Here is a 23,606-nt window from a genome sequence, read left to right on the forward strand (position 1 = left end):
ATAAAGATATTTTCACTAAAGTGGGGATATTCATCTAGAACCATCAGGGGATGGTGTAGAATTCTCCCATCTTTAGGGTGAGCAGGCATTGCAGGGTATTAATAATTTGCTTTTTAGAGGTAAATTTTTGTTCTACTCAGAGCAGTGTTGAACCTGGCAGCAGTGGGGCGTGGGACTCCAGGATGAAGGGAATCACTGTATTCAATAGACTCAAAAATGTCAGTTATTGTGGGATGCATCTCAATTTCAGAGATGTTAAAAAGTGAAGAAAAAGTGAGTCTTAGAATCAATAAATTAAGGTAGTTTATGTTCAGTGCTACTCACTGCTGAGAAGGAAAAGAGTGCCGTCTTTGCGGGTGTGGTCGTATATTAGGAAGCATGGAAGTGGGAGGAGAAGAAGGATAGGGGCACAGGAATAAATAAAAGTGGAAGGAAGAGGAAAGTATAAGCAAAGAGGAGATATAGTTAACAGCAAATGTGATAGCAGAACTTAGAAGTAGATACTTTCACAGTGGTGAGGAGTATAAATAGTCTTAACAGATGATCAGAGAGAAAGGAGAAGATACAGACCACTGCAGGAGTGTGACAAACAGTCTCGCACTTTGGTTCGCCAAGAACCTCAGAGTATCACTTGTAAAGCAGTCCAATAAGGGTTGATGCACTTTGGTAATGGTTCTTTGAGGTGGATGTGACTCAGTTATGTATGAGGAAACTGAGACTCAGATTGGTTAAGCAGCCAGCTAGTAAGTGTCAAGGTCAAGGTTTTTTTTTTTTTTTTTTTTTTTTAAATTAATTAATTAATTAATTTTTGGCTGCATTGGGTCTTTGTTGCTGCTCGCGGGCTTTCTCTAGTTGCGGCGAGCGGGGACTACTCTTCGTTGCGGTACACGGGCTTCTTATTGTGGTAGCTTCTCTTGTTGCGGAGCACAGGCTCTAGGCGCACGGGCTTCAGTAGTTGTAGCTCGAGGGCTCTAGAGCAGGCTCAGTAGTTGTGGCACACAGGCTTAGTTGCTCTGCGGCATGTGGGATCTTCCCGGACCAGGGCTCAAACCCGTGTCCCCTGCATTGGCAGGAGGATTCTTAACCACTGCGCCACCAGGGAAGCCCCCAAGGTCAAGGTTTGAGCCAGGGTCTGTGTTATTCCAAAGGCCAGCTTGATCTGTGATTTTAATGTGAAAATGTGTTTCTCTGTTAGCCTACTGCATATCTCTTACCTGATAAACTGTTTAAAAGGTCGGTCTTTGTGGAAGGATTCAGCTTTTTTTGCCTCAGATGTTTGAGTGCTATATTTTGGGCTATTTGGTATTTTTTTCCAGTTTTATTGAGATATAATTGACATACATCACTGTATGATTTTAAGGTGTAGAGCATAATGGTTTGACTTAAATATATTGTGAAATGATTACTGCAGTAAGTTTAGTTAGCGTCCATCATCTCACATAGATATAATAAAAAGAAAAAAAAAGAAAAAAAAATTTTTCCCTTGTGATGAGAACTCAGGATTTACTTCAATAACTTTCATATATACCATACAGCAATGTTAACTATAATTATCATGTTGTACATTTCTGTATTTTTTAAAGAAGCTTATGATTTATTATTAAAACAGGTAGTTTGGGTATAGTTGTAGATTATGAGATTAGTTACTAAAAGTCTGATTAGGTTAAGTGCTAAATTGAAAAGTCCTGCTTTTCTTTAGTCTTATGATTATTATTTATATGTATTAAGACTTAGGGAAGAAAAGTTATAAGTATTACACACATTTATGATTATAATTATTATGAATTTTCTCCCTTTTATAGAAAACATAGCTCTGCTGGCAGAAACAGCTTTGAGATTCCTGGAATTAGTACAGTTGAAAAATCTCAGTATGGAAAATGACCCAAATAGTGAAGAAATAGATGAAGTTACACATCCCAGTGGAAATTATGACACAGGTAAGTATGATATTCTCTTCCAGATTTTCTGTTATTTAGAATGATAATGTGAACTTGCAACAAACTCTCACTTATAATTTTAATGTAAAATGAAAGAATACCAGATTTATAGAGGGAAGGATTCTGCTGTCTGACTGTTCTCTTTTACTCTTATACATTGTTAAATAGCCAGAAAATGACCAACTTGTCACCACAGATTCTGAGCTCAGTAGTTTTTCAGCCAGAATTGGTTTGTGTCAACAGCAGAGCTAGCTGAATTATATAATTCTTACAGGGTAAAAGAAAAAAACATTGGAAACACCATAGCCAAAGAATCTAAACCTTTTCTCCTTATGTGAGTATATTTTGAGTGTCCTCAGTCATAAACTGTGTTTCTTTCATACTACCTATGATTTATGTATCAGAACCCACACCTTTTACTGTAAAGGAACAATGTGATGGTAAATTCTGTGAGGTTAGAGTCCCTGCCTCAAGTTTCTCTACATCCACACAGCTTTTAACAGGCTTTTAATGAATGTTTATTATGTTAAAGATTTAGAAGTCAAATAATGTACTTAGATCTATTTCAAGATGTTTCTAGTTCAGAAAAACTAGAGAAGTCTACTTTTCAGATTTTTATGCTGTAGACAATTGTAGTGTCTCAGTTACTTGTTAGAATGGGTCATTTCATGCAGCAAATATTATTTGGAGTTGAAGACACTGGAATAATTTTAAACTTATAGAAGGATGTATCAGAAAGGAAATCCTCACTTTTTTTCACGGAGTTACTTAGAAAATAATACTGTCCTACATCCTATAACCATGTAATTGGACCTTTTAAATAATGAAGCTAGGCATTAAAACTTTTGGGGAGTTAATCTGAAGTGTTTCTTAATGTGAACATAGAATTGTGCCTTTCAGACTGCCTTTTCCCTTGACAGTGGCTGCCCTCATTCTTTTAGTCGGCAGTTAATTGCTAAACATAAGCTTTGCATCAGGCAATTCGTGTGCTTGCTGTAAGCACTAGGGATATAGTGGTAAATAAGACAGAAAAGATCCCTGCTCTTGAGATTGTTTCAGTAAGGAAAAGACAAACAGCTAAGTAAATAAATAAATGAAAAGGGGAGGGTGGGTAGGTGATAAGGTCAGAGAAGAAGGCAGTGGCTAGATCATGTAAAGCCTTGTCAGGACTTGCAATGTATTTTCTGGCTTTCTAAAATATAATTAACCGACCTTTAAAAATGCTTTCTCAAAGGATTGCCCTGTACCATCAGAATATATCCTGAACCAGTCCAGTAATTTGAAGTCCTTGATTAAGTTGATCTCATTGGGGCAGTATGATCTCCCTCTGGTGCTTCCCCATAGTTTTTCTTTGAGCCTTATAAATAGAGCTGTTAACTAGTGAGATAGTAACCATGCCTGTGGCATCTGCTCATTAGGATGTTTTGCAATCTATATTTCATTTTCCCAACTATCCTTCAGAGCTTTGAGTAGTGGAAAAACTTAGTAATTATAGACTTTCTCTCGTGGCTTCTGTAATCATTCTGTTTTCTCCAAGGAGTGAGAAAGACTGGGTCTATATGTTTGGAGAAAAGAAAATTGATCGTATTTTTCCTTTTTTTTTTTTTAGAGCTCCAAGCCTTACATGAAATGGTCCAGCAGAAAGTTGTCACTTTGCTAAGTGACCCTGAAAATATCGTGAAACAAACCTTAATGGAAAATGGAATAACACGGCTGTGTGTATTCTTTGGACGTCAGAAAGCCAATGATGTTTTATTGTCCCACATGATCACTTTCCTCAATGATAAAAATGATTGGCATCTGCGTGGAGCTTTTTTTGATAGTATAGTTGGTATGTTTTTTGTTTGTTTTTAAATTTATCTTTAAGATTTGAATTATCTTCTCAAACAGATACTTTCATGCAGTCTGAAAGGTGACAGTACTACCAAATTTTATTAGTAATGAAATGAGTTCCTGGTATTTCTGTCTTCATGCTGCTTTTGGTTGATGGAAGTATCTTAGCTGATCAAGGGATTGGTTAATAAAACTGATATACCCTTGTAAAGGGATACCATGTGGTCATTAAAAAGTATGTTTTAAAAGAACATTTAATGACCTGGGAAAGTACCATGAAATATTATTAAAATGACTGAACCCAGTTGTGTAAAGGTAACAATAACAAGTCATATGTTTCTTAACAAGGCTGAATATACTAATATGTGAACAGTGATTATCTCATATTTGTCAAATTTTCTATAGTAAACTCATCACTTTTACAATCAGAAAATAACAAAGTATAATTATGATTGAAAATCAATCTAATTAGAAAGAATTAAAGCTTATAGGCTTTGCTTTTTGTAAACTGAAAATTTGTGGAAAATTAATCAGCTTTTTTCCTACTGTTTTTTCAAAATGTTGCAATTCTTAATTTTCAGATTTATCTAAAGAAGAGAGACATCTTGTATTTTATCTGCATATGACTCCTATTGCATTTAGATTCAAAATTAGAAAGAAATGGACTTTATTTTGGTAGATTGTCATGTTTGACACAAGATTGAATATTTTTCTTTTTGGAATAATAACTGATCATTTTCCACCTGATTGTACTGACCTTTTCAATTTTAGTTTTGGTCATTTATGAAATGTTATATGCTAAAGCCATATTATTAAAATTACCCACTAACCCTTTTTATATCATTTTACACATGATTATAAAGCTTGTCTATTAACTCAAAAGATTTAAAGACTATTCTGCACACTGGAAAGCTTTGCAGGTATCCAAACTTTCTCATGTAGTAGCAGAAGGCTGTAATAGAGTTTAGATTTTGATTTCCAATAATCTGGGAAAGTAACTGCTAAAAGGTTTGCTGTTGGATGTTTTTCCTAAAAAATAAAAAAAGGAAAGAAACTCATATAGCAACAATATTCCTATTTTTGTGACTATTAATGTGTAATGTTTTGGAGAAAAGGGTACTTTCTACTTTTGAAAAGCCTTGAAATTGCTGTTCTTGCTTTGTTATAACTGGAGATTACTGTACCTCCTCTTTTCAGACATCTCTAGTTTGTTTTTAATTTTTGCATTAGTTTATTGATTCATGTCAGCCTTCCATCTTGGACTCCATCTAACTCAGTTCCTAAATACAGTATGCTTTGCTTCTCACACCTTTCTGTCTTTCATGCTCTCTTCTTTCAAATAATCTTATTTTTATTTCTTTTCTTGGGAAAAGGTGGTTCTTGGAACTTCATCTATTGGTTAATTCATGTGTATTTTGAAAAATGGCCTTTATATTAGTTCTTTTTTCATTTTAAAATAATTTTCATTGATTTTTTGTTTGTTTATAAAAGTAATACATACTTGCTGTAGAAAAACTGGAAAATTCGTGAAGAAAACAAATCCCCTCCAATCCTCTAGCCCATGTACAGCCTCTGTTAATGTTTTGTTTTTTTCCTTCCTGTGGGTCATCCTCGCCTTCTCCTTCCACCCATCATCCCGTTCTGCCATCTGTGAGGCACTGTTGTGTGCTGGCTAAGAGCAGGCACTCTTGGTGACAGACTTCTGGGTTCAAGTTCTGGCTTTGTCACCTACTGGTTGTGGTTCTAGGGGAAATCATTTAATCTTTTGTGTGTCTTAGTTTCCCTATCTGTAAAATGGGAATAATAATATTACCTAACTCACTGGTTGTTGGGAAGATAAAGTGAATTAACATATGTAATAGTGCCTGGCACATAAGTGCTATGTATGTATTGTATTACTTCTTAGTCTTGTTATTTTTTAAACTTCTTTCTAGGAACATATGTATATTCTAAGCATTTTCTCATGTCATTAAAAATTCTTTGAAACCATAATTTAATAGATAGAAATATTTCATTATACAGTTTTATCAAAATTTATTTAACTCTTCATTTGAATGTTTAAATTGTTCTAACTTTTGTCAACCATATATTATACACATAATCATTTACATAAATATTTGCCTGATTATTTTCTCAGGCTAGAAGTCTGAAATTTTAATTACTGAGTTAAATAATATGAACATATTTTTAAAACTTGACACATTTTATAAGCTTTTCAAAAAGATTATATCATTTACTACTCTGATCAGCATTGTTTGATAGTACTGCACAGCCTTCCAGTGTGGAATAGGCTTCAATCAACCTTTGCCTGTTGGTAGCTTAAAGCAATGACTTGTTTTAGTGTATATTTATTTGCTTATCAGCGAAGGTGAAAAAAATATCTCATGTTGATTACTTATTCATATTTCTTACTCTTTGAATTTTTAATTTATTATTTTGGCCCCTTTTTTGATGGTGTTATGCTTTTCTTATTGATTTTTTCTGAGCCTTTTATATATACATTAAAAACAATAACTTTTTCTCTTTTCTATGGCACTTTTCTCAAATAACTTGACTGTTATTTTTTATGTCTTTTAAAATAATTTTAGTGTTGTCAATTTATTTGATCTTTTCCTTTGTGATTTTTTTTTTTTTACTTTTGTGCTTAAATATTTTCCCATTTCAAAATTAGGTTAATAATCTGTTGGGCACATGTCTGTTTTGTTTTGCCTTGTTTTAATGCTTTATTTTTTCACATAAAAATATGAACTGTTGAATTGATCTTTATTTTGGGCTATGGTATGAGGTAAAATCTAAATTTTTCTCAGAAATATAGCCAATTTTCCTAACACTATTTACTAAACATTTCATTTATTTTCCATTGATTTGTGAAGCTTCTATTATCACCTGTTGCATGCATCTTTTAGGGTTACTTTTCTAGATACCCTATTCCATTGATTTTTTTCACTTCTGTACTCAATATTACACTCTTTTTATAGCTATATTATATTTTAATTATTATATATTTATAAGCAACTTTAGTATCTGGTAGAATAAGCTCCCCAGATGTCAATCTTCTTTTCCAAAATATTTTGAGCTATTTTAGCTCATTATGCATTTCAGTTTGTAAAGTTTTTAAATATAATCCACTGGAATTTTAGACAGCATTTTTTCTTTTATTACAGAAAAAAAATTCTAAAATTATTTCTCAATACAGTGGAAATATGCTTTTGCAAATTACTCAAAATATATGAAGTAAGTATGAAAGGCAATAGTTGCACTTTCCAGAGGCACCTACTCTGGTTTGTGGTTTTGGTTTGATATCTTCAGGTGATTATTGCCATGTCTCTAAATAGTATTTTCATATTACTCTTTTTAGGATTATCAACTTTACACTTTGTCTCTTGACTTTTTTCTATGCCACACGAAGATTTAACTCACTCATATCATACCCCAAGCCCCTTTTGCCTCTCTGTTTTGAGATGTAGATCTTTAGTTTGTTGTTTTTATAACTTTAAATAGTTCAACCTGTTTCTTATTGGTCTACTTCTGACTTGGACTACAAGGAATTTAGTGCCTGCCTTCCTCCCTTCCTCCCTTCCTCCCTTCCTCCCTTCCTCCCTTCTTTTCGTTTTTCTTCCATTCTAATTCTTTTGTTGGTTGATAATTCAACTAATTGTTAATTGACAGTTCAACTAAACAATTGCATTTTCATAGTTGATAATATTTACATTCTGTTATGTAATTGTAATAAAGTCTTTTGTGCTTGTATAGACTGATTCTGAAAATTCAAAGCAATTTACATGATTAAGAATGTGTAACTTTTATTGACTTTAGAGCCAAGTAGTGCAGTATATTTATAACTGCTTCACCACAATTCTAATGCCATAACTCCTTTATCACTTGATGAGAATGTTTATAGCATCAAGGTCAGTGGATTCTTTTTCTATCCTCTGCAAACTACTAAATGCACATTTTAATTTATTTCAATTTTACACTATGACTTTCTTGAACAATTTTTTTGTTTGTCATGGAGTTTCAGAGTTTTTTGTTTTCCTTTTAGAGAGAAAAGTAATATACCTTCCTCACTTTATATTATCTAGCTTCTTTCTTACCAGTTTTATCTATTGCTTGTAGTCTGTTCCATTTTTCTTCTTGATAACATTTTCGAAGTTTATTGACTTTTAGTTCTAATTTGGGCTGATTAATTTCTAGATCTTTACTAGCTATTATCCTTTTTTCCCCATTGAATTCCTGGGTTATATCTACCATTTTTACATTCTACATTTTCTTTATTTTTCTGGAGTACATCCCTAAGAACTTTCTTAGAAATGTTTGCATGGGAGGTAAACACATATAGTCCTGGCATGTCTCAAAGTGACTTATTTTTGTTTTCTTATTTTATTGACAGTTTGGGTATAAAATTTCTTCCATAACCTTGAAGGTCTTGCCCTGTTGTGTTCTAGCCTACATTGCTGCTGAAGATCATCTGATGCCAGTCTGATTCTACTTCCTTTTTAGGGAATCTGTATTTTTCTTTCTGTAAGCTCATAGCATCTTTTTTTTCCCTTGCTGTCGCAGAATTTCTTGAAGATTTGCTGCATTGGTGTGGGTCTTTTTCATCTATTATGCTCGGTAGGAAATGCAGTGTCCCTGCCTGGATTGTTGCTCAATATATTTGACCTTTGATTAATTTTATTGTTTTACTTAATGGCATTTGTACTTTCAGGTATAAAACAATCATGTAATGTTGCTTCTCTTTTTCAGGTGTTGCCGCCTATGTTGGCTGGCAAAGCTCCTCAATTCTCAAACCCCTGCTGCAACAAGGTCTTAGTGATGCTGAGGAATTTGTTATTGTGAAAGCTCTTAATGCCCTTACCTGTATGTGCCAGTTAGGGCTGCTGCAAAAACCCCATGTCTATGAATTTGCCAGTGATATTGGTAAGTTTTTGTTTCTCAAAATTAGGATGGGAAAATTAGGGAGTGGTAAGAGAAATAACAACTGATAGGGCATTGTAAAGTTTCTAGGCAATCTAGAGTGAGATTTTCAGCTTCATTGTCCCTGTCGTGTGTGTGTCTGTGTGTGCACACCCATGTGCATGATTATGCCTGCATGCTTGTATGTATGTGAGCGACACATAGGCACACACACAGGAGCACTGGCCCTCCAGCCCAGGTTGGGAAATACACCTTTGTTTTAATCTGTAGTTAAGTCCTGATGATCCTTGAAAAATGAAGATTTTTTTTTTTTTTTTTTAAACACACTGTGGATTAAGTCTTTTACTGCTCTGAAGAGTCAGCTTATGTTTTTGGCCACTTGACCATTAACCAAGTTGAAACTGGATGTGGAGGATTGTCTGTGACTTCTGTCATTGCACTGATCGCCAGTTAAGCATTCATAGTATTGACGTTACTACTGTTAGTAATTTTATTAACCAATGAAAGGAATTAATTCCTTGACCTTTATAACAGTTATCTAGGTCCATCAACTTAAAATTCAGAATAAGAGCAAACAGGTACATGTGACACATTGTAAAATTAAAAATATTAGAAGCTCTTAGTCTTCTTAACACTTCATTTTAAGAAAGTAACCAATGTATTGATAAGATTGCAAGTTGGCTTTGTACTGAGAAGACATGAAATCTTAGGAAATTGCCTTTTTAGATAAAATACTTTATTGCTGCTGAGTGCTTTGCCAAGAAAATTTATAGGAAGCCAAAATTAGTTAGATTTGGTTAATAGATTTTTCTTGAGGCAATCCTCAGAGAAAAAAGGCAAAGGAGTTTTTATTTTGATAGTTGAAATTATATGGTTAGATAGTAGAGAGGTATAAAATGTCTGGAAGTTTTTAGCCATGAATGTAGCTTTTTAAAAGAAAAATTTTGTGGAAATCTGAGTATATGTAGGTTTCTTATTTTGCACTCTGAATATTTATAATCATTCTTTTAGTTTGTAACACTAATTTGGTTTGAATTTTTTTGATGATTATGTTAAAAATAATGACAAATTTAATAGAAAAGTTTTGAGTATTGTCAACATAATCATGATAAAAATCTGTTACACTGAAATGCTTTTGATTTTTTGTGTAAGCTGCAGAGTGCTAAGCCTTTAGGGAGTCATCTCTGTTTTCTTCCTAATTTTTAAAAGAGCTAATAGCTTGGGAAACAAAAATTATTAATATAATGAAAGGTGTTAGAATGTTTTTTGAATTTCTGATCCTGTGTAGTGTAAGGCAGACGTAGAAAACACCCCTTTTCATAATAATATTAAAGAGAAAATGTATCATCTTAACGCACATATCTTGCTGCCTGGAATATTTTCCTGCTCATTCTCATTGTGTGAATTCTCACATCAGTGTTTTCTTTTTTACTCCTGTGAAAGTGGCATTACCTCCTAAGGGTCGAGTTTTTCTTGCTTTCGACTTTGATCTTCTTCATTCTAATGAAAATCCTTTGTATATATATATGTACTTGTATATTCTAATTTCACATAATACATTCCTTCTGTTGCCTAATTATTTGGAAATTATTTTTGAGATTTAATATGGCATATAATTAGCATTTTATTTATCTGCAAAATGGATGTCCATCAATTTTTAAGCAAAAGTTATCATAAAAGATAGTTTTTTACCCCTCCTGTCAAATTTTGCAGAAATTTTTCTGAGTCCTATGGGTTTTAGTCATTGGTCATAGGATGAACATATGGGGTCCTCATGTATCTTAAGTTTAGTATCAAAATAAATTATTATCTTTAGGTATAGAATAAACCCAATGTGGTACAACTTTTTGGGTGTGATTCTCCCTTAGAACTGGAACTGAATTTGGTACCAGCTATGGGGAGAAAAAAAAACCCTTGCTGAGAAAAATCAAGCAAATAGTCATTTGTTGACATTTTGAACTATTTAAAAGAAGAAAGTTTTTAATAATGTAGAAACACCTACTTACTTAAAACAAGTGATAAACTGTACGCATCTCTCTGTTCTGTCTTTATGCGTGGTTAGCCTGTTGTAGTGATTCTTAAAGGGAATTAGGGTGGTGGTGGTGATTATCATGATTAAAAACTATACTCTTCCCACTTAGACATTATGAAAACTCACCTTTCCGTCTGCTTGTCCCCAGATAATTGGAAATGTATTGGATGTTTTATAGGAAATCCTTGATTCTGGTTTCTTGTATTTGGAGTCTTGGAGGTTCTTTGTATCAGCTACTGACTGATATAATAATGCTGTATAACAACCAACCACAAAATCCCAGTAAATCCTTCGGTCAAGTTCTCAGCATGCATCTGCGAGCTCGGTGAGCGGCTCTTCTTTAGGCCTTGCGTCTCCCAGACGCCTGTGGTGATTGTGGTTTATCTGTCTCATTCTGGGGCCCAGGTTGGAGGGGCAGCAACCACCCAGGTTATGTTCTGGGTGATGGCAGAAGCCTAGCTATGCCACACATTTCAAGCCTCTGTTTGTGTTACATCTCTTGACATTCCATTGGCTAGAGCAGGTACTGTGACTGCGACAAGAGGGAGGGACAGAGAAGTACCCTTTGTACACCATGAGCACCAGGCAAGTGACTGTATAAACAGAGATAACACAAAGAATCGGGACCACTAATGCAGCCTCATCTAGTGCCTAGCTCTGCCAGGTCATCTTTAGTTTATTTATTTTTTGGAGGTTTTTTAATGTTTTTCCAGTCCTCATTTTCTCTGTTGTCAGAGGGAAACTACCAGCCCTCCCTTGTTGGCCGTCTCAGAGGCTGCAGGGTGTTTATGAAATAATCAAAATCACCTCCATGTGTAGTTACAAGAATTGGAAATGGGAGAACTTTGGAGACAGATATCTTGAACAATTTTCTTCTCTTCCCCTATTTATATAAGTAATATTAGCATGAAATAGTATTTTTTTTATCATTTATTTTTTAAATTTACTTTTTATTGAGGTAACATTGGTTTATAACATCATTTAAGTTTCATGTGTACAACATTATATTTCTACTTCTGTACACACTACAGTGTGCTTACCACCAAAAATTTAGTTTCTGTCCATCATCATTCAGTTGATCCCCTTTACCCATTTTGCCCTCCTCCCTGCCCCTCCCCATCTGGTAACTATTACTCTGTCCTCTGTATCTATATGCTTGCTTTTGTTTGGTTTAGTTCATTTATTTTACTTTTTTTATTTGTTTGTTTTTTATATTCCACATATGAGTGAAATCATATGGTATTTTTCTTTCTCAGTCTGACATATTTAACTTAGCATAATACACTCAGGGTCCATCCACGTTGTTGCAAATGGCAAGATTTCACCTTTTTTAATGGCTGAGTAATATTCCATTGCATATTTATACCACATCTTCTACATCCATTGATGGGCACTTAGGTTGCTCCTATATCTTGGCTATTGTAAATAAAGCTATGATGAACATAGGGGTGCATGTATCTTTTTGAATTAGTATTTTCTTATTCTTTGGATAAATAACCCAAAATAGCTGGATCTTATGGTAGTTCTAAATGTTTTGAGGAATTTCCACTCTGTTTTCCATAGTGGCTGTACCAATTTACATTCCCACAGTATATGAGGTTTCCTTTTCTACACATCCTTTCCAACACTTACTATTTCTCATCTTTTTGATAGTAGCCATTCTGATGGATGTGATGTGATGGCTCATTGTAGTTTTGATTTGCATTTCCCTTATAATTAGTGATGGTGAACATCTTTTCATGTGTCTGCCAGCCAACTGTATGTCTTCTTTGGAAAGATGTTTGTTCAGCTCCTTTGCCCATTTTTTGTTTAGGTTGGTGGTTTTTTTTGTTGTTGAGTTGTATGAGTTCTTTATATATATTGGGCATTAACCCCTTATCAGATATATGACTTGCATATATCTTCTTCCACTCAGTAGGTTGTCTGTTTGTTTTGTTGATGGTTCCTTTTGCTGTGCAGAAGCTTTTTAGTTTGGTGTAGTCCCATTTATTTATTTTTGCTTTTGTTTCTCTTGCCCAAGGAGACATAGCTAGAAAGATTTTTGCTAAGACTGATGTCAGAGAGCATGCTGCTTATATTTTCTTTTAGTGGTTGTGTGCTTTCAGGTCTTTAATCCATTTTGAGTTAATTTTTGTGTATGGTGAGAGGTAGTGGTCTAGTTTCACTTTTTTGCATGTCATTGTCTAGTTTTCCCAATACCATTTAAGAGACTGTCCTTTCTCCATTGTATGTTCTGTGCTCTTTTGTTGTCCACATGTGTGGGTTTATTTCTGTCTGGATGATGATTTACCCATTTATGTAAGTGGGGTGTTAAAGCCCTTACTGTTACTGTGTTGCTGTCAGTTTCTCCCTTTAGGTCTGTTAATAATTGTTTTGTATACTTTGATGCTCCTATGTTAGGTGTATATATGTATATTAATCACTGTTATATCTTTTCAATGAATTGCCCTGTTTATCATTATATATTGTCCATCTTTGTCTTTTGTTACCTTTTTTTGGCTTGAAGTCTATTTTACTTGATATGAGTTTGGCTACATTCCCTCTCTTTAGGCTGTAATTTGGAGTGTCATCTTCCATCCCTTCACTTTGATCCTGTGTCTGTCTGCAGAGCTGAGGTGAGTCTCCTGGAGGCAGCATATAGTTGGGTCTTGTTTTTAATCCATCTGGCCACTCTGTGTCTTTTGATTGGTGAAGTCAATCAATTTAAATTTAGGGTGATTATTGATAGATGAGGACTTAGTACTGCCATTTACTCTTTTGTTCTCTGGTTGCTCTATATCTTCATTGTTTCTTTTTCCTTATGTTTCTGTTTGCCATTTTGGTTTGGTGGTTTTCTGTGATTTTTTTTTTCTCAGTTTCCTCATTTTTTTAATGTTTCCTCTCTGTGCTCTAGATTTATGTTTTGTGGTTACCATGAGGTTTGTATAAAACATTGCATAGGTAAAATAATCCTTTTTCTACTGATGGCATCTTCATTTACCTCTATGGGTTCTGTCCTTTTCTGCTTCCCTCTTTGTCTTTTTGTTGTCTCAAATGATCCCTTTTTATGTTGTGAGTTTGTTACCAAATTGAAGTAGCTATAGTTATTTTTTCTGCTTTCCTTCCCCCTTTAACCTCCTTTATTATGCTATAATAAAGTGTTTAAAAACCTGTTCTCATAAAGAGTTGCTATTTTCTGAGTCTGTCTATTTATCACCTTACTCAAAGTTCTGTGTACTTCTGCCTTTTTGTTTCTGGTAGATGGCAGGTCTAGTGTTGATGAACTCCCTCAGCTTTTGTTTGTCTGGGAAAGTCTTTATTTCTCCTTCATATGTGAATGATAACTTTGCTGGCTAGAGTATTCTTGGGTGACAGTTTTTATCTTTCAGTGTTTTGAGAATGTCATTCCATTCCCTCCTGCCTGTAGAGTTTCTGCTGAGAAATCTGCTGGTAGCCTGAGTGGGGTTCCTTTGTCGGTTACCTTTAAAATTCTTTCTTTGTCATTGATTTTTGACAATTTTAGTATAATATGTCTTGGAGAAGGTCTTTTTGCATTGAGGTAATTAGGTGTTCTCTTAGCTTCATGGACTTGTATATCTGGTTCCTTCCCCAGGCTTGGGAAGTTCTCAGCTATTATATCTTTAAATAAACTCTGTTTCCTTCTCCTTCTCTTCTCCTGGGATACCTATTAGCCTAATGTTGTCCTTCCTAAAGGAGTCTGATAGCTCTTGTAGAACTTCCTGTTTTTAAATATCTTATTTCTCTTTCTCCTTCTACTTTTAGATTTCTAGTTTTCTATCTTCGAGCTCACTAATTCTCTCTTCCATGTGGTCTGCTCCATTTCCAGTGCTTTCTAATTGCATTCTCCAACTCGTTTATTGAGTTCTTCAGCTTCAGATTTGTTTGGTTCTTTTTTTGAGTTTTAGTCTCTTTGGTAAAGTGTACCTTCTGTTCATTAGTTTTACTCCTGAGCTCATTGAACTGTCTCTGTGAGTTTTCTTGTAGCTCGTTGAGTTTCTTCGTGACAGCTCTTTGGAATTCTCTGTCAGATCTCAGTATTCTTTGACTTTAGTTTCTGGAGAATTTTCATTTCCTTTTTGGTGGTACAATGTTACTGTGGTTCTTCATGGTGCTTGATGAGTTGTTCCTCTTCCTGTGCCTTTGAAGTAGTAAAAACCTTTCTACTTGATTCTAATGATTCAGCAGGTTGGAAGTTAGAGGTCTTTCTCTTTGTTTCCCAGTAAGTGGCCCGACAGCACAGGTTTTTAATTTCTTTTACCTGAGCTGCCTCTGGTTATATTTGAGAGTCTACAGTTTCCACCCTCCACTGCCTCTGTTAGAGGTGTCGCCCTGTGACCTCATTATTGCTTCTTGTGCCTCTGGTGTTGTTGGTGCCTTGCTGCTGCCAGTGTTGCTGGTGTCATTGCCTGGGGCACCAGGATAGTGAGCTCTCCTGCCACGCCCAGGATCCTCTGAGTCCCAGGCTCCACTGTCACAGGATGAGGGGGAAGATGGAGTGGAGCTGGGATTGCATGGGCATCTCTGCCATGTCTGGTATTGTAAGGTTCGAGGACTTTGCTGCTGTGGGTGGAGGTGTGGGGGGCCAGAGTTGTGGGTCCCTCTGTGGCTGGAGGGATGGGGTCCCAGGCCCCACTGCTGTTGCTGCCCAGTTACCTGTGGCTGCTGCTGTGGGGGAAGGGCAGAGTCGTGTGTACCACCTCCCCTGCTGCTACCGTGTTTTCTGGGGCCGCAGGCTCAGCTGCCATGGTCAGAGGTCCAGGACTGCAGTCACCACCTGTGCTGTTCTCCTGGTTCTACCTCCTGTGTTTGTGCCAGTCCACCCACCTCTAGATGTACAGATAAGTGGAATTCTCCTGCATCTGCTGTGTTGGGCAGAGGCACCTCTGTTGAGCTGTGGATGTTTTACTGGTTGTAGATTAAAGGGGAGACACAAAGGGAGCATCTCACTCCACCATGATGTTGACATCACTGTGATAATATTCTTATTTCTCTATTAGCCTGAATTTCTTATAAAATTAGTATTCTCTAAATGCTGATGCTTTTACATCCTCAGAACAAATACTTTTTTTTTGCTTTTAGAAGTTTGAATTTTATTCTAAATCAGGTTAGTTTGGATGTTTGAATTTTATTCTAAATCTTATTTCAGTTAGTTGAATCATTGACTTTAGGTGTAGTACAGAAAATAGTTAAAATAAAAGGTGTGAAAAAATATTCATTTAATTTTCTTATATCTTAAACTCTTTAAGAATGGGCATCATATGTTTTCTGGCTTTTAGTTTCCATTCATAACGCCTTGTGAATGAATTTATGAGTACTGTATTTGATGTCATCAAATCGTTGCATTAAAAAGAATGTCCGTCAGGCGAAATCATTCCCTTAATTTAAGCTGTGGCTTGGAGGAGAAACAACTCAGTTTCTTTGTCCTTTATGTGGTAAATGGTATGTCCTTGGACTTTGTGGAGGCATTGGGTGGGGGAGTAATAGTTTGCTATATACTGTTGGGACTTTTTATGTCTCTCTCCAATAGTTTTTAACCCAGTCTTGTAACTGAGTATATGCCCACTGATCTTCAGCCCTGACTAAAAATATAACAATTTAAATCCCAAGAAAAGAGGTAGCTATTTTTACTCTTCTATGGTATTGCTGATATTTATGGTAGGAAATATTATAATAGCAGTATGTTCACTTGATTCAGTTTAAGTCCCAGGATAATTGGAGTATATGAAGGCAACCTGATAGTAACATTTGGTATAATCTCTTTATCAATTGTGTTATAAGGTGAAAATTTGTTTATCTCGATGGTGTGAGACTGTTTATGAACATCGTTTAATCCATACCTTTTTTTCCCTCTTAGCCCCCTTTCTGTGTCATCCCAATCTGTGGATACGCTATGGTGCTGTGGGATTTATCACAGTGGTAGCTCACCAAATAAGCACAGCTGATGTCTACTGCAAACTGATGCCTTACCTTGACCCGTATATTACTCAACCAATAATACAGGTATGCATGTTCCAACTTGGAATCAATCTTCCCTCCAAACTGTGCCCCTTTAAAGAAAGGTTTAGAGAGTCCTATTTTTATTTAAAATTTTAAAGATTTAAATTGGGCTACAGCATTTTCACATTCCTTTCAAGCTAGTTAATGTTAATGGAACAAACACTTTGGAAGGTGAGAGAAGTTCAAGAGACTTACGTGTACATCATGTTGTACGTAATGCAGCACTCAGTAGTTCATCCTTTTTCCTTTTGTGCAGTGTTGTAAAGCATCTGCTATTAAGTAAATATAGCAGAAACGTATATTAATGGACCTGCTTTTGTTATAAAAGTATAACTGATTTCAGTCCAAGTCCACATTTATAATAAATTTGAAAAAGTCTTTTTCAAAAGTTTGTTTTTGGAGCACTAACTGGTTCTGTTTTTTTTTTTTTTTTTTTAAATCTAATGACTACCCCACCCCTCTTGCTCCCTCCCTCCCCCCGCTTACCAAGCAGTGTAGCACTTGATGATAAACTTTGGGTCTTTGGTTTGTACAAGGCAGTTATTTACCAGTTTGTCAGTGTTTATACCCTTCATTTTGCTGGACAGCCAACTATCAAAATAGATATTTAAATTGAATGGACTGTTGAGAGATGATTCTGGCTGTTAAAACATCCTAAAATGTCCTATTTTTTTACTAAAACTCTATTTTTCTTTTGCAAATTCCCATTCCTCTCTAGCTTTCTCTTACTTGTATAAGCCCCAGTGCGCCTTCCCTGTGGTTGGAGAAAATGGCCTTGGATATCCTCTGCAAACAAGTGGCTTTGACTGCCTTCAGTCCTTACTTTTCATAATAGATTAATCCAATTTGGGAAATCATCATTCTCTATTTCATAGAGTGTAGATTTTAAAATTTTTATCCCAAGGAAAATTTATATATCCGTGAAAGATGGATAATATTGCTAGAAAATATGTCCCCCCTTTTTGAAGTTTATTAAGGCTTCCTTGGAAATCAGGTCTAGAGATTCCTACTACTTTGACTACTTATTGTATTTAGAAGTTTGGCTCTTAAACTCATAGTGAAAGAAAAAGAATGTGTTTCTGGGATTGAAAATTGCATGTGTTTGTAATAACTTTTAGTTGTGGCTTACTAAAATAAATCTGATATGTAAGTGGTTTGTTAGAAATCCCCATTCTCTTTGTTTTCTCAGAAATTATTATTACTTTTTGCTTTTATCATTGTTTTATATTTTGAAAGGCCAGGCTCAGGAGTTGAGAGACTGATTATCTATATGCTTCATAATTTTTACCTTTCTGCAGTTTGGATTAGACAAAAGATACCTTTTTATGCTGGTTTCTACTGGCCAACTTACCAGGTAGTTAAATATGTCTAAAGAAAGTCCTCTTGGTTACTGTTTAGTAATGCTCATCCTTTTTATTATAAGTGCATTGGCAAGGAGAGTATTCTTGGGGATTAAAAAAGGAGGGATTTTATGAACTCTGTGGAGACAGTAATGTTTTTTGGAAGTGGTTGAAGCTATTGGGAAAACCTGATGGCTGAAGGGTGGCTGTTGAGCATCTTCTCTGGATCAGTACTTTTGGCTACTTGACTCTGTGAACTGCAGGTACTTTTTAGATCTAGGAAGTCATCTGACATTTTGGGATCTAGAAAACTTGGGATCTAAACTTTCCTAGTCTGAGTATTTATTAGTAGTATTCAAGTATGATAGACACAGATGTGTACTCAGATGCTAACAATGAATGAAGAAATACCGTAGCTCTCTAAAGGTCACTGGTATTCTTTTTTCTTCTAAGCAAAAATTGCAGATATTGATATCTCCCATTTTCTTAGAAAATGAATATCTATGTTAACTTTACACAGGTTATGTATTTATTGAATTTGAAAACAGATGTACTCTATGTTGTATCTTTGGCTGATTCTTTTTATTTTTCTAATATAGATTGAAAGAAAACTTGTTCTACTCAGTGTTTTAAAAGAGCCAGTAAGTCGTTCTATATTTGATTATGCTTTGAGGTCTAAAGATATTACTAGCTTGTTCAGACATCTTCACATGCGTCAGAAGAAACGAAATGGGTCTCTTCCTGACTGCCCTCCACCTGAGGACCCTGCCATAGCACAACTTCTGAAGAAATTGCTCTCACAGGTTGTATCACCTTTCTGAAATCTTACATTTAAATGCAAATTTTATTGAAACATTGAGGTATCCATGTCACTCTTAAAAATATTTAAAAATATTTTGATTAAGTTGTATCATAACAAATGAGTAAATAAATCTGGCAAATATGCATTTGCTTTGGTATCTAAGACATATTATGATGATGATAAGGCATTGGGTTGAGCTAAATAAGGAATCATGGGAGACCTAGTACGTTTTTTTGTGATTACTGGCTATGTAAATGAGGGAAAGAGTAGGTATAACCTTAGATTTAAGTAATATCCTTGATTGCATTTCATATTTCATCAAAAATATAATGAAATTCAGTTAGAAGGAATAGTACAAAACACAGATGCAATGCAGAAAAATCCTGGTTTATTTCAATTCAAATTTAGAGAGTCTTCACTACATGCAAACAGCTAAAATAACTGGGATTTATAATGCGTCTTAGATTGAATAAACCAGCAGTTTACTGCTGTATCTTAAAAGTTGGATCCTTTTAACAAATCTCGTTAGAACTAGGAAGTAATCTTTTTATTAGGCTTGGCATTAGTAAGTCCTCTTTAGAAGTATTAAATCTAGATTCAGCATCCTGTGTTAGGAGGGAATGTGTGGATCTTGGAGAAGACAAGGTAGGAGTGAAACTGGTTAGAAATAAAGGCTATGGTTTCTGAATAAATGTTCTATGAGCCTTAAAGCGAATACTGAGGGACACCTGACTGTCTTTAAGTCTGCAGGACGTCTTGGTTAAGAGAATGAGTATCAGTCATTGTCTTGTTTAAGAGAAAAGAAGATGAGAAAATACTTCCGTCGCAGAGAGAGAATTGGTCAGCTTTGGGCTGTAAATCCTTTCATGTATTGTACTTGTCACCGAATGTACAGTGCTGTTTGATGCCCAGACATTGGTTTGGGTGATTGAATGTTGGAATAGACTTCTGTGGGGGGCTGGTCAATAACCATCTTGGTTCTTTTAGGTCTAAGTTTATCTGGAAACTAGAGCTGCCTCTGAATGTCCCTTCTAGGCCAGTGGTTCTATTTCCTATATTTCAGAAGACTTCCCTTTGATGTGACTTGAATTGCCAGGAGCTTTTTCTTTGAGTTTTCTTTTAACATTGGCTTGTACATTAGATGTATTTTCCAGTTTATGGAAAATTGGGTATTGAATCACATTTTTCAGTTGTTTCTCCTGAGTAAGTAGTCCTTAACAAGATTTCAGCATGCAGTAAAAACCACCCCAATTTAGATGTTTCTTTGAGCTTGGATGGTGCGATTGTTTGTATTTCTCTCTCTCCTGCAAATCCTGTATGTTAAGTTGAAAGCTTCTATACTGAAGTTTTCTCTTCTTTGTAAGTCATTAGTTACTTCAGGGAGCCACTGTAATTCCTAATACTTGCTTTTCACCTTGCCGCGGGTGTCAGTTTTCCACTGCCATGGGTAAAAGGAGGGAGAGGGAAGGGGCAATTTCTATAGTCTTTCTACTTCCTGCTGCTCTTCTCCCAAACCCTCCCACCATTGCTGCTCCCTCAGTGCCAGCCCCCATCACTGGTGCCATGATGAAATCACTAAACCCACTGACTTGTATTCCTCTACGTGTCAGTGCTTGATGTATTTCATTCATCTCTCATTTGTATGAGTGGAAAAGGGGAATATGGAATCCCCTGTTTTATGTTGTTTCTGTGAATAATAATCTTAGGAGACTCCTCAGGGGCAGGAATACTCTTTATCAAGGTGTAGTTGCTGCTGGTGGAAGGAACAGCAGGCCAGAGTCTCTGAGGTCCTCAGAAGTAACAGCACAACACTGGCTTCCGTTGTTTGAGGACGTACAGTGAGTCTATACCTTCTATATTGTGTGACTGTCCTTGAAATAAGCTTGAACAATAGTTAGCACCATTTTATTAGATAAGAACACTGAGGCTCAGTGAGTGTAGTTAACTTCCTGTGCGCGCACACTGTTCAGTAAGTTTCAAAAGTAACATTGGAACCTGAACCTGTCTTTACTCCACACGCCCCCCACTGTGCCATCTTGCCTCTCAAAATAAACAGAGGACAGGGAGCTAAAGCTGAAAGGCTTGCTTGAGTTTTATGTGGACTTAGGAAGAAGTCCTTGGGCGGCTCATCTCTTCCAGCCCTTTGCGAGCCCTTTCTCTGCCTTTCCTTCTTTTTGGTCCCTGCACTACAGTTTCTTGGGATTACTAGAAGAGGCTTGGAGCCAGGGGGCGCTTTGGAGGTAGGAATTGAGTCCTTTTCCTAAAGTCAGGGATACAGAGGGAAGAGACATGTTTTTAACCTCCGCAAGTGGGAATTCTGAAACCTCCTGCAGAATTTTTTTTTACTTGGGGTTCTGCGGTGCTCTTTTGTGTAGGACCACTTGAGGACGCCTTGAGATACAGTGTGAGTAAAATAGGCCTTTCCAGAGCAGCCTAGCATTGTTTCTGTGGTATGTTCAGAGCACCAGATAATAGACTTAAAGAAGACTTTTGGAACATGTGGCAGTTGGAATCTGCCTATACTCCAGATTTTCAATAGGACTTACCATCTGGAGATGACAAATGGCAGGGCTGTTTTAGATTGATCTCATCTATGAGAGCTCCCTGTTTTTTTTTTTCTTATTTATTTAATCAGACACTAATACAGAGTACAAAATGATTTCACTCCTTACTTTAAAAAATGACAAATACTTTACATTTTAAACTTTTAAATATTTTTAATTAAAATTTTTTTTGACTGGGTAGTATAGACACAAGGTGTAAAATTGAAAAGGTATATAAGAAGATATATAATAAAATGTAAATATAATAAAATGTATATATAATAAAATGTAACTTTTCCTCTAACCTCTGACTCCTGGCCATCCATTTTTCATTCTCTGTTGATTGTGACTTTTATGCTGTTGGGTGCTGAATCCCTTTATACAGTTGGCCCTCTGTATCCATGTGTTCCACATCCATGAATTCAACCAACTGTGGATCGAAAATATTAAAAAAAAACAAAAACTCCAGAAAGTTCCAAAAAGCAAAGCTTGAATTTGCCTCATGCTGGTAACTATTTACATAGTTATATTTACAACTGTTTACATAGCATTTACATTGTTTTAGGTATTATAAGTTATCTAGAGATGATTTAAAGTATACAGGAGTATGTTTGTAGGTTCCATGCAAATACTACGCTGCCATTTTATGTAAGCGACTTGAACATCTGTGTATTTTGTTATCCATGGGGGTCCTGGGGATGGCTGTATAGTGTTGGATTTGTTCTACAGTTAAAGTTACTTGGAATTGGTTTGATCCTGTTAAGCCTTGTTATTGAGCTTTGTTAGGGCAGATCCAGAGCAGCCTTGGGTCAGTGGCCAATTTAGCTTGACTCCTAAGGACTTGTGAGGACATGATGCTCTGTCTGGTGAGGTCTCTCACCTCTGGCTGGTAGGAACATGAGTGATCCCCAGCCCTGTGTGAGCTCTGGGATTGTTTGGCTTACTGCTTTCTGGTTGCCTTTCCCTGGTCCCAGGTGATTCGGTTCACACACATGTAGTTCAGCACTCAGTGGAGGATTGGAGGAGCCCTGACCATAGCTCTTGCTCTGTGCCGGATCCCTCTTCTCCAGGTCTCTGCCCCACACATTTAGCCTTTTGGCTTCCTGGAACTCTGATTTGTCTCTTGAACGTGGCTTTATTGAACCCTATTTGAGTTCCATGGCCTGGAAACTCTTCACAGAGTAAGCTGGGACAGTCGTAGGACTCACCTTTATCTTGGGGAATCACAGCCATGTGCTTCCTGTTTTCCAGTGTCTGAAAGTGTTGTTTCATAGTTTTTTCTCTGGTTTTAAAGTTGTTTAAAATGGGAGGGTAAATCTTGTCCCTGTTATACATCATGGCCGGAAGCAGAAGTCTGAGGGCATGTTAATGGACTCACACTAGTATTGCAGTTTGCTGGGCTTGACCTCCGGTTAGAGCAGAATCTCCCAGCTTGTTTTGCTTTTTCAAGGTTGTCTTGGCTGTCCTTTGTCCTTTGCATTTCCATATACATTTTCGAAATATTTCATCTTGTCACTTTAATAAAAAAAATTGTTGGTATGTTGATTGAGATTGCATTGGAACCTATAGGAGAGAATCAGATCTTGACAGTGAGGCCTCCAGTCCATGAACATGGTACGTGTCTTCATTTAATTAGATCTTTAATTTATCGCAATGATGTTTTATGGTTTACTTTGTAGAGCTTTATGCATCTTTTATTATAAATATTTTGGGTATTTGACTTTTAATGCTATTATAATTGGTATATTAAAAAATTGTTTTTGCAGCTGGTATATAGAAAAAAATTTGTTTACTGATCTTGTATCCAGCAACCTTGTCTGACTTAGCAATTCTAATAACTTGCTTATGTGCTTCTTTTGAGTTTGTACATTCACAGTCCTACCATGTGTGAATAGTAGTAACAATATTATTCATTTTTCCCCTGTGTGAATCCTTTTGTTTTCCTTGCCTTATTTAAATGAGGAGGATCTTCAGTGTAGTGTAAATGGAGTTTGTGATAGTGGGCATTCTTGTCTTGTTTCTCATCTCAGTGGGAAAACTCTCAACATTATACTATTTAGTGTGATGTTTGTTAATAGTTTTTTTGGTACAATCTTTTTATTAGATTAAGGAAATTCTCTTCTATTTCTGGCTTGCTAAGAGGATTATTGTGGAAGAATGTTAAGTTTTATCAAATGTCTTTTCTTTATCTATTGAGATCATTGC

General features: G+C 35.9%; 1 protein-coding gene across 6 annotated transcripts in view; it reads left to right on the plus strand.

The window, feature by feature from the left end:
- The window catches only part of PIK3R4 (phosphoinositide-3-kinase regulatory subunit 4), a 79,224-nt gene that overhangs the window by 19,037 nt on the left and 36,581 nt on the right, over positions 1–23,606 (plus strand). For 5 of the 6 annotated variants that reach the window (XR_014244818.1, XM_082392623.1, XM_082392622.1 and 2 more), the window contains exons 5-9: positions 1,803–1,937; positions 3,547–3,768; positions 8,517–8,690; positions 16,574–16,719; positions 18,656–18,859. Coding sequence is in view for 5 of the 6 variants with exons in the window: in XM_082392623.1 (XP_082248749.1) it covers positions 1,803–1,937; positions 3,547–3,768; positions 8,517–8,690; positions 16,574–16,719; positions 18,656–18,859 (881 nt within the window). In the remaining variant the exon portion in view is untranslated. The remainder of the gene's footprint in view (positions 1–1,802; positions 1,938–3,546; positions 3,769–8,516; positions 8,691–16,573; positions 16,720–18,655; positions 18,860–23,606) is intronic. The other variant, XM_082392621.1, reaches the window with a different exon arrangement.

This window comes from Balaenoptera borealis (assembly GCF_965194805.1).
Source record: "Balaenoptera borealis genome assembly, chromosome: 5".
NCBI classification, from domain to species: domain Eukaryota; kingdom Metazoa; phylum Chordata; class Mammalia; order Artiodactyla; family Balaenopteridae; genus Balaenoptera; species Balaenoptera borealis.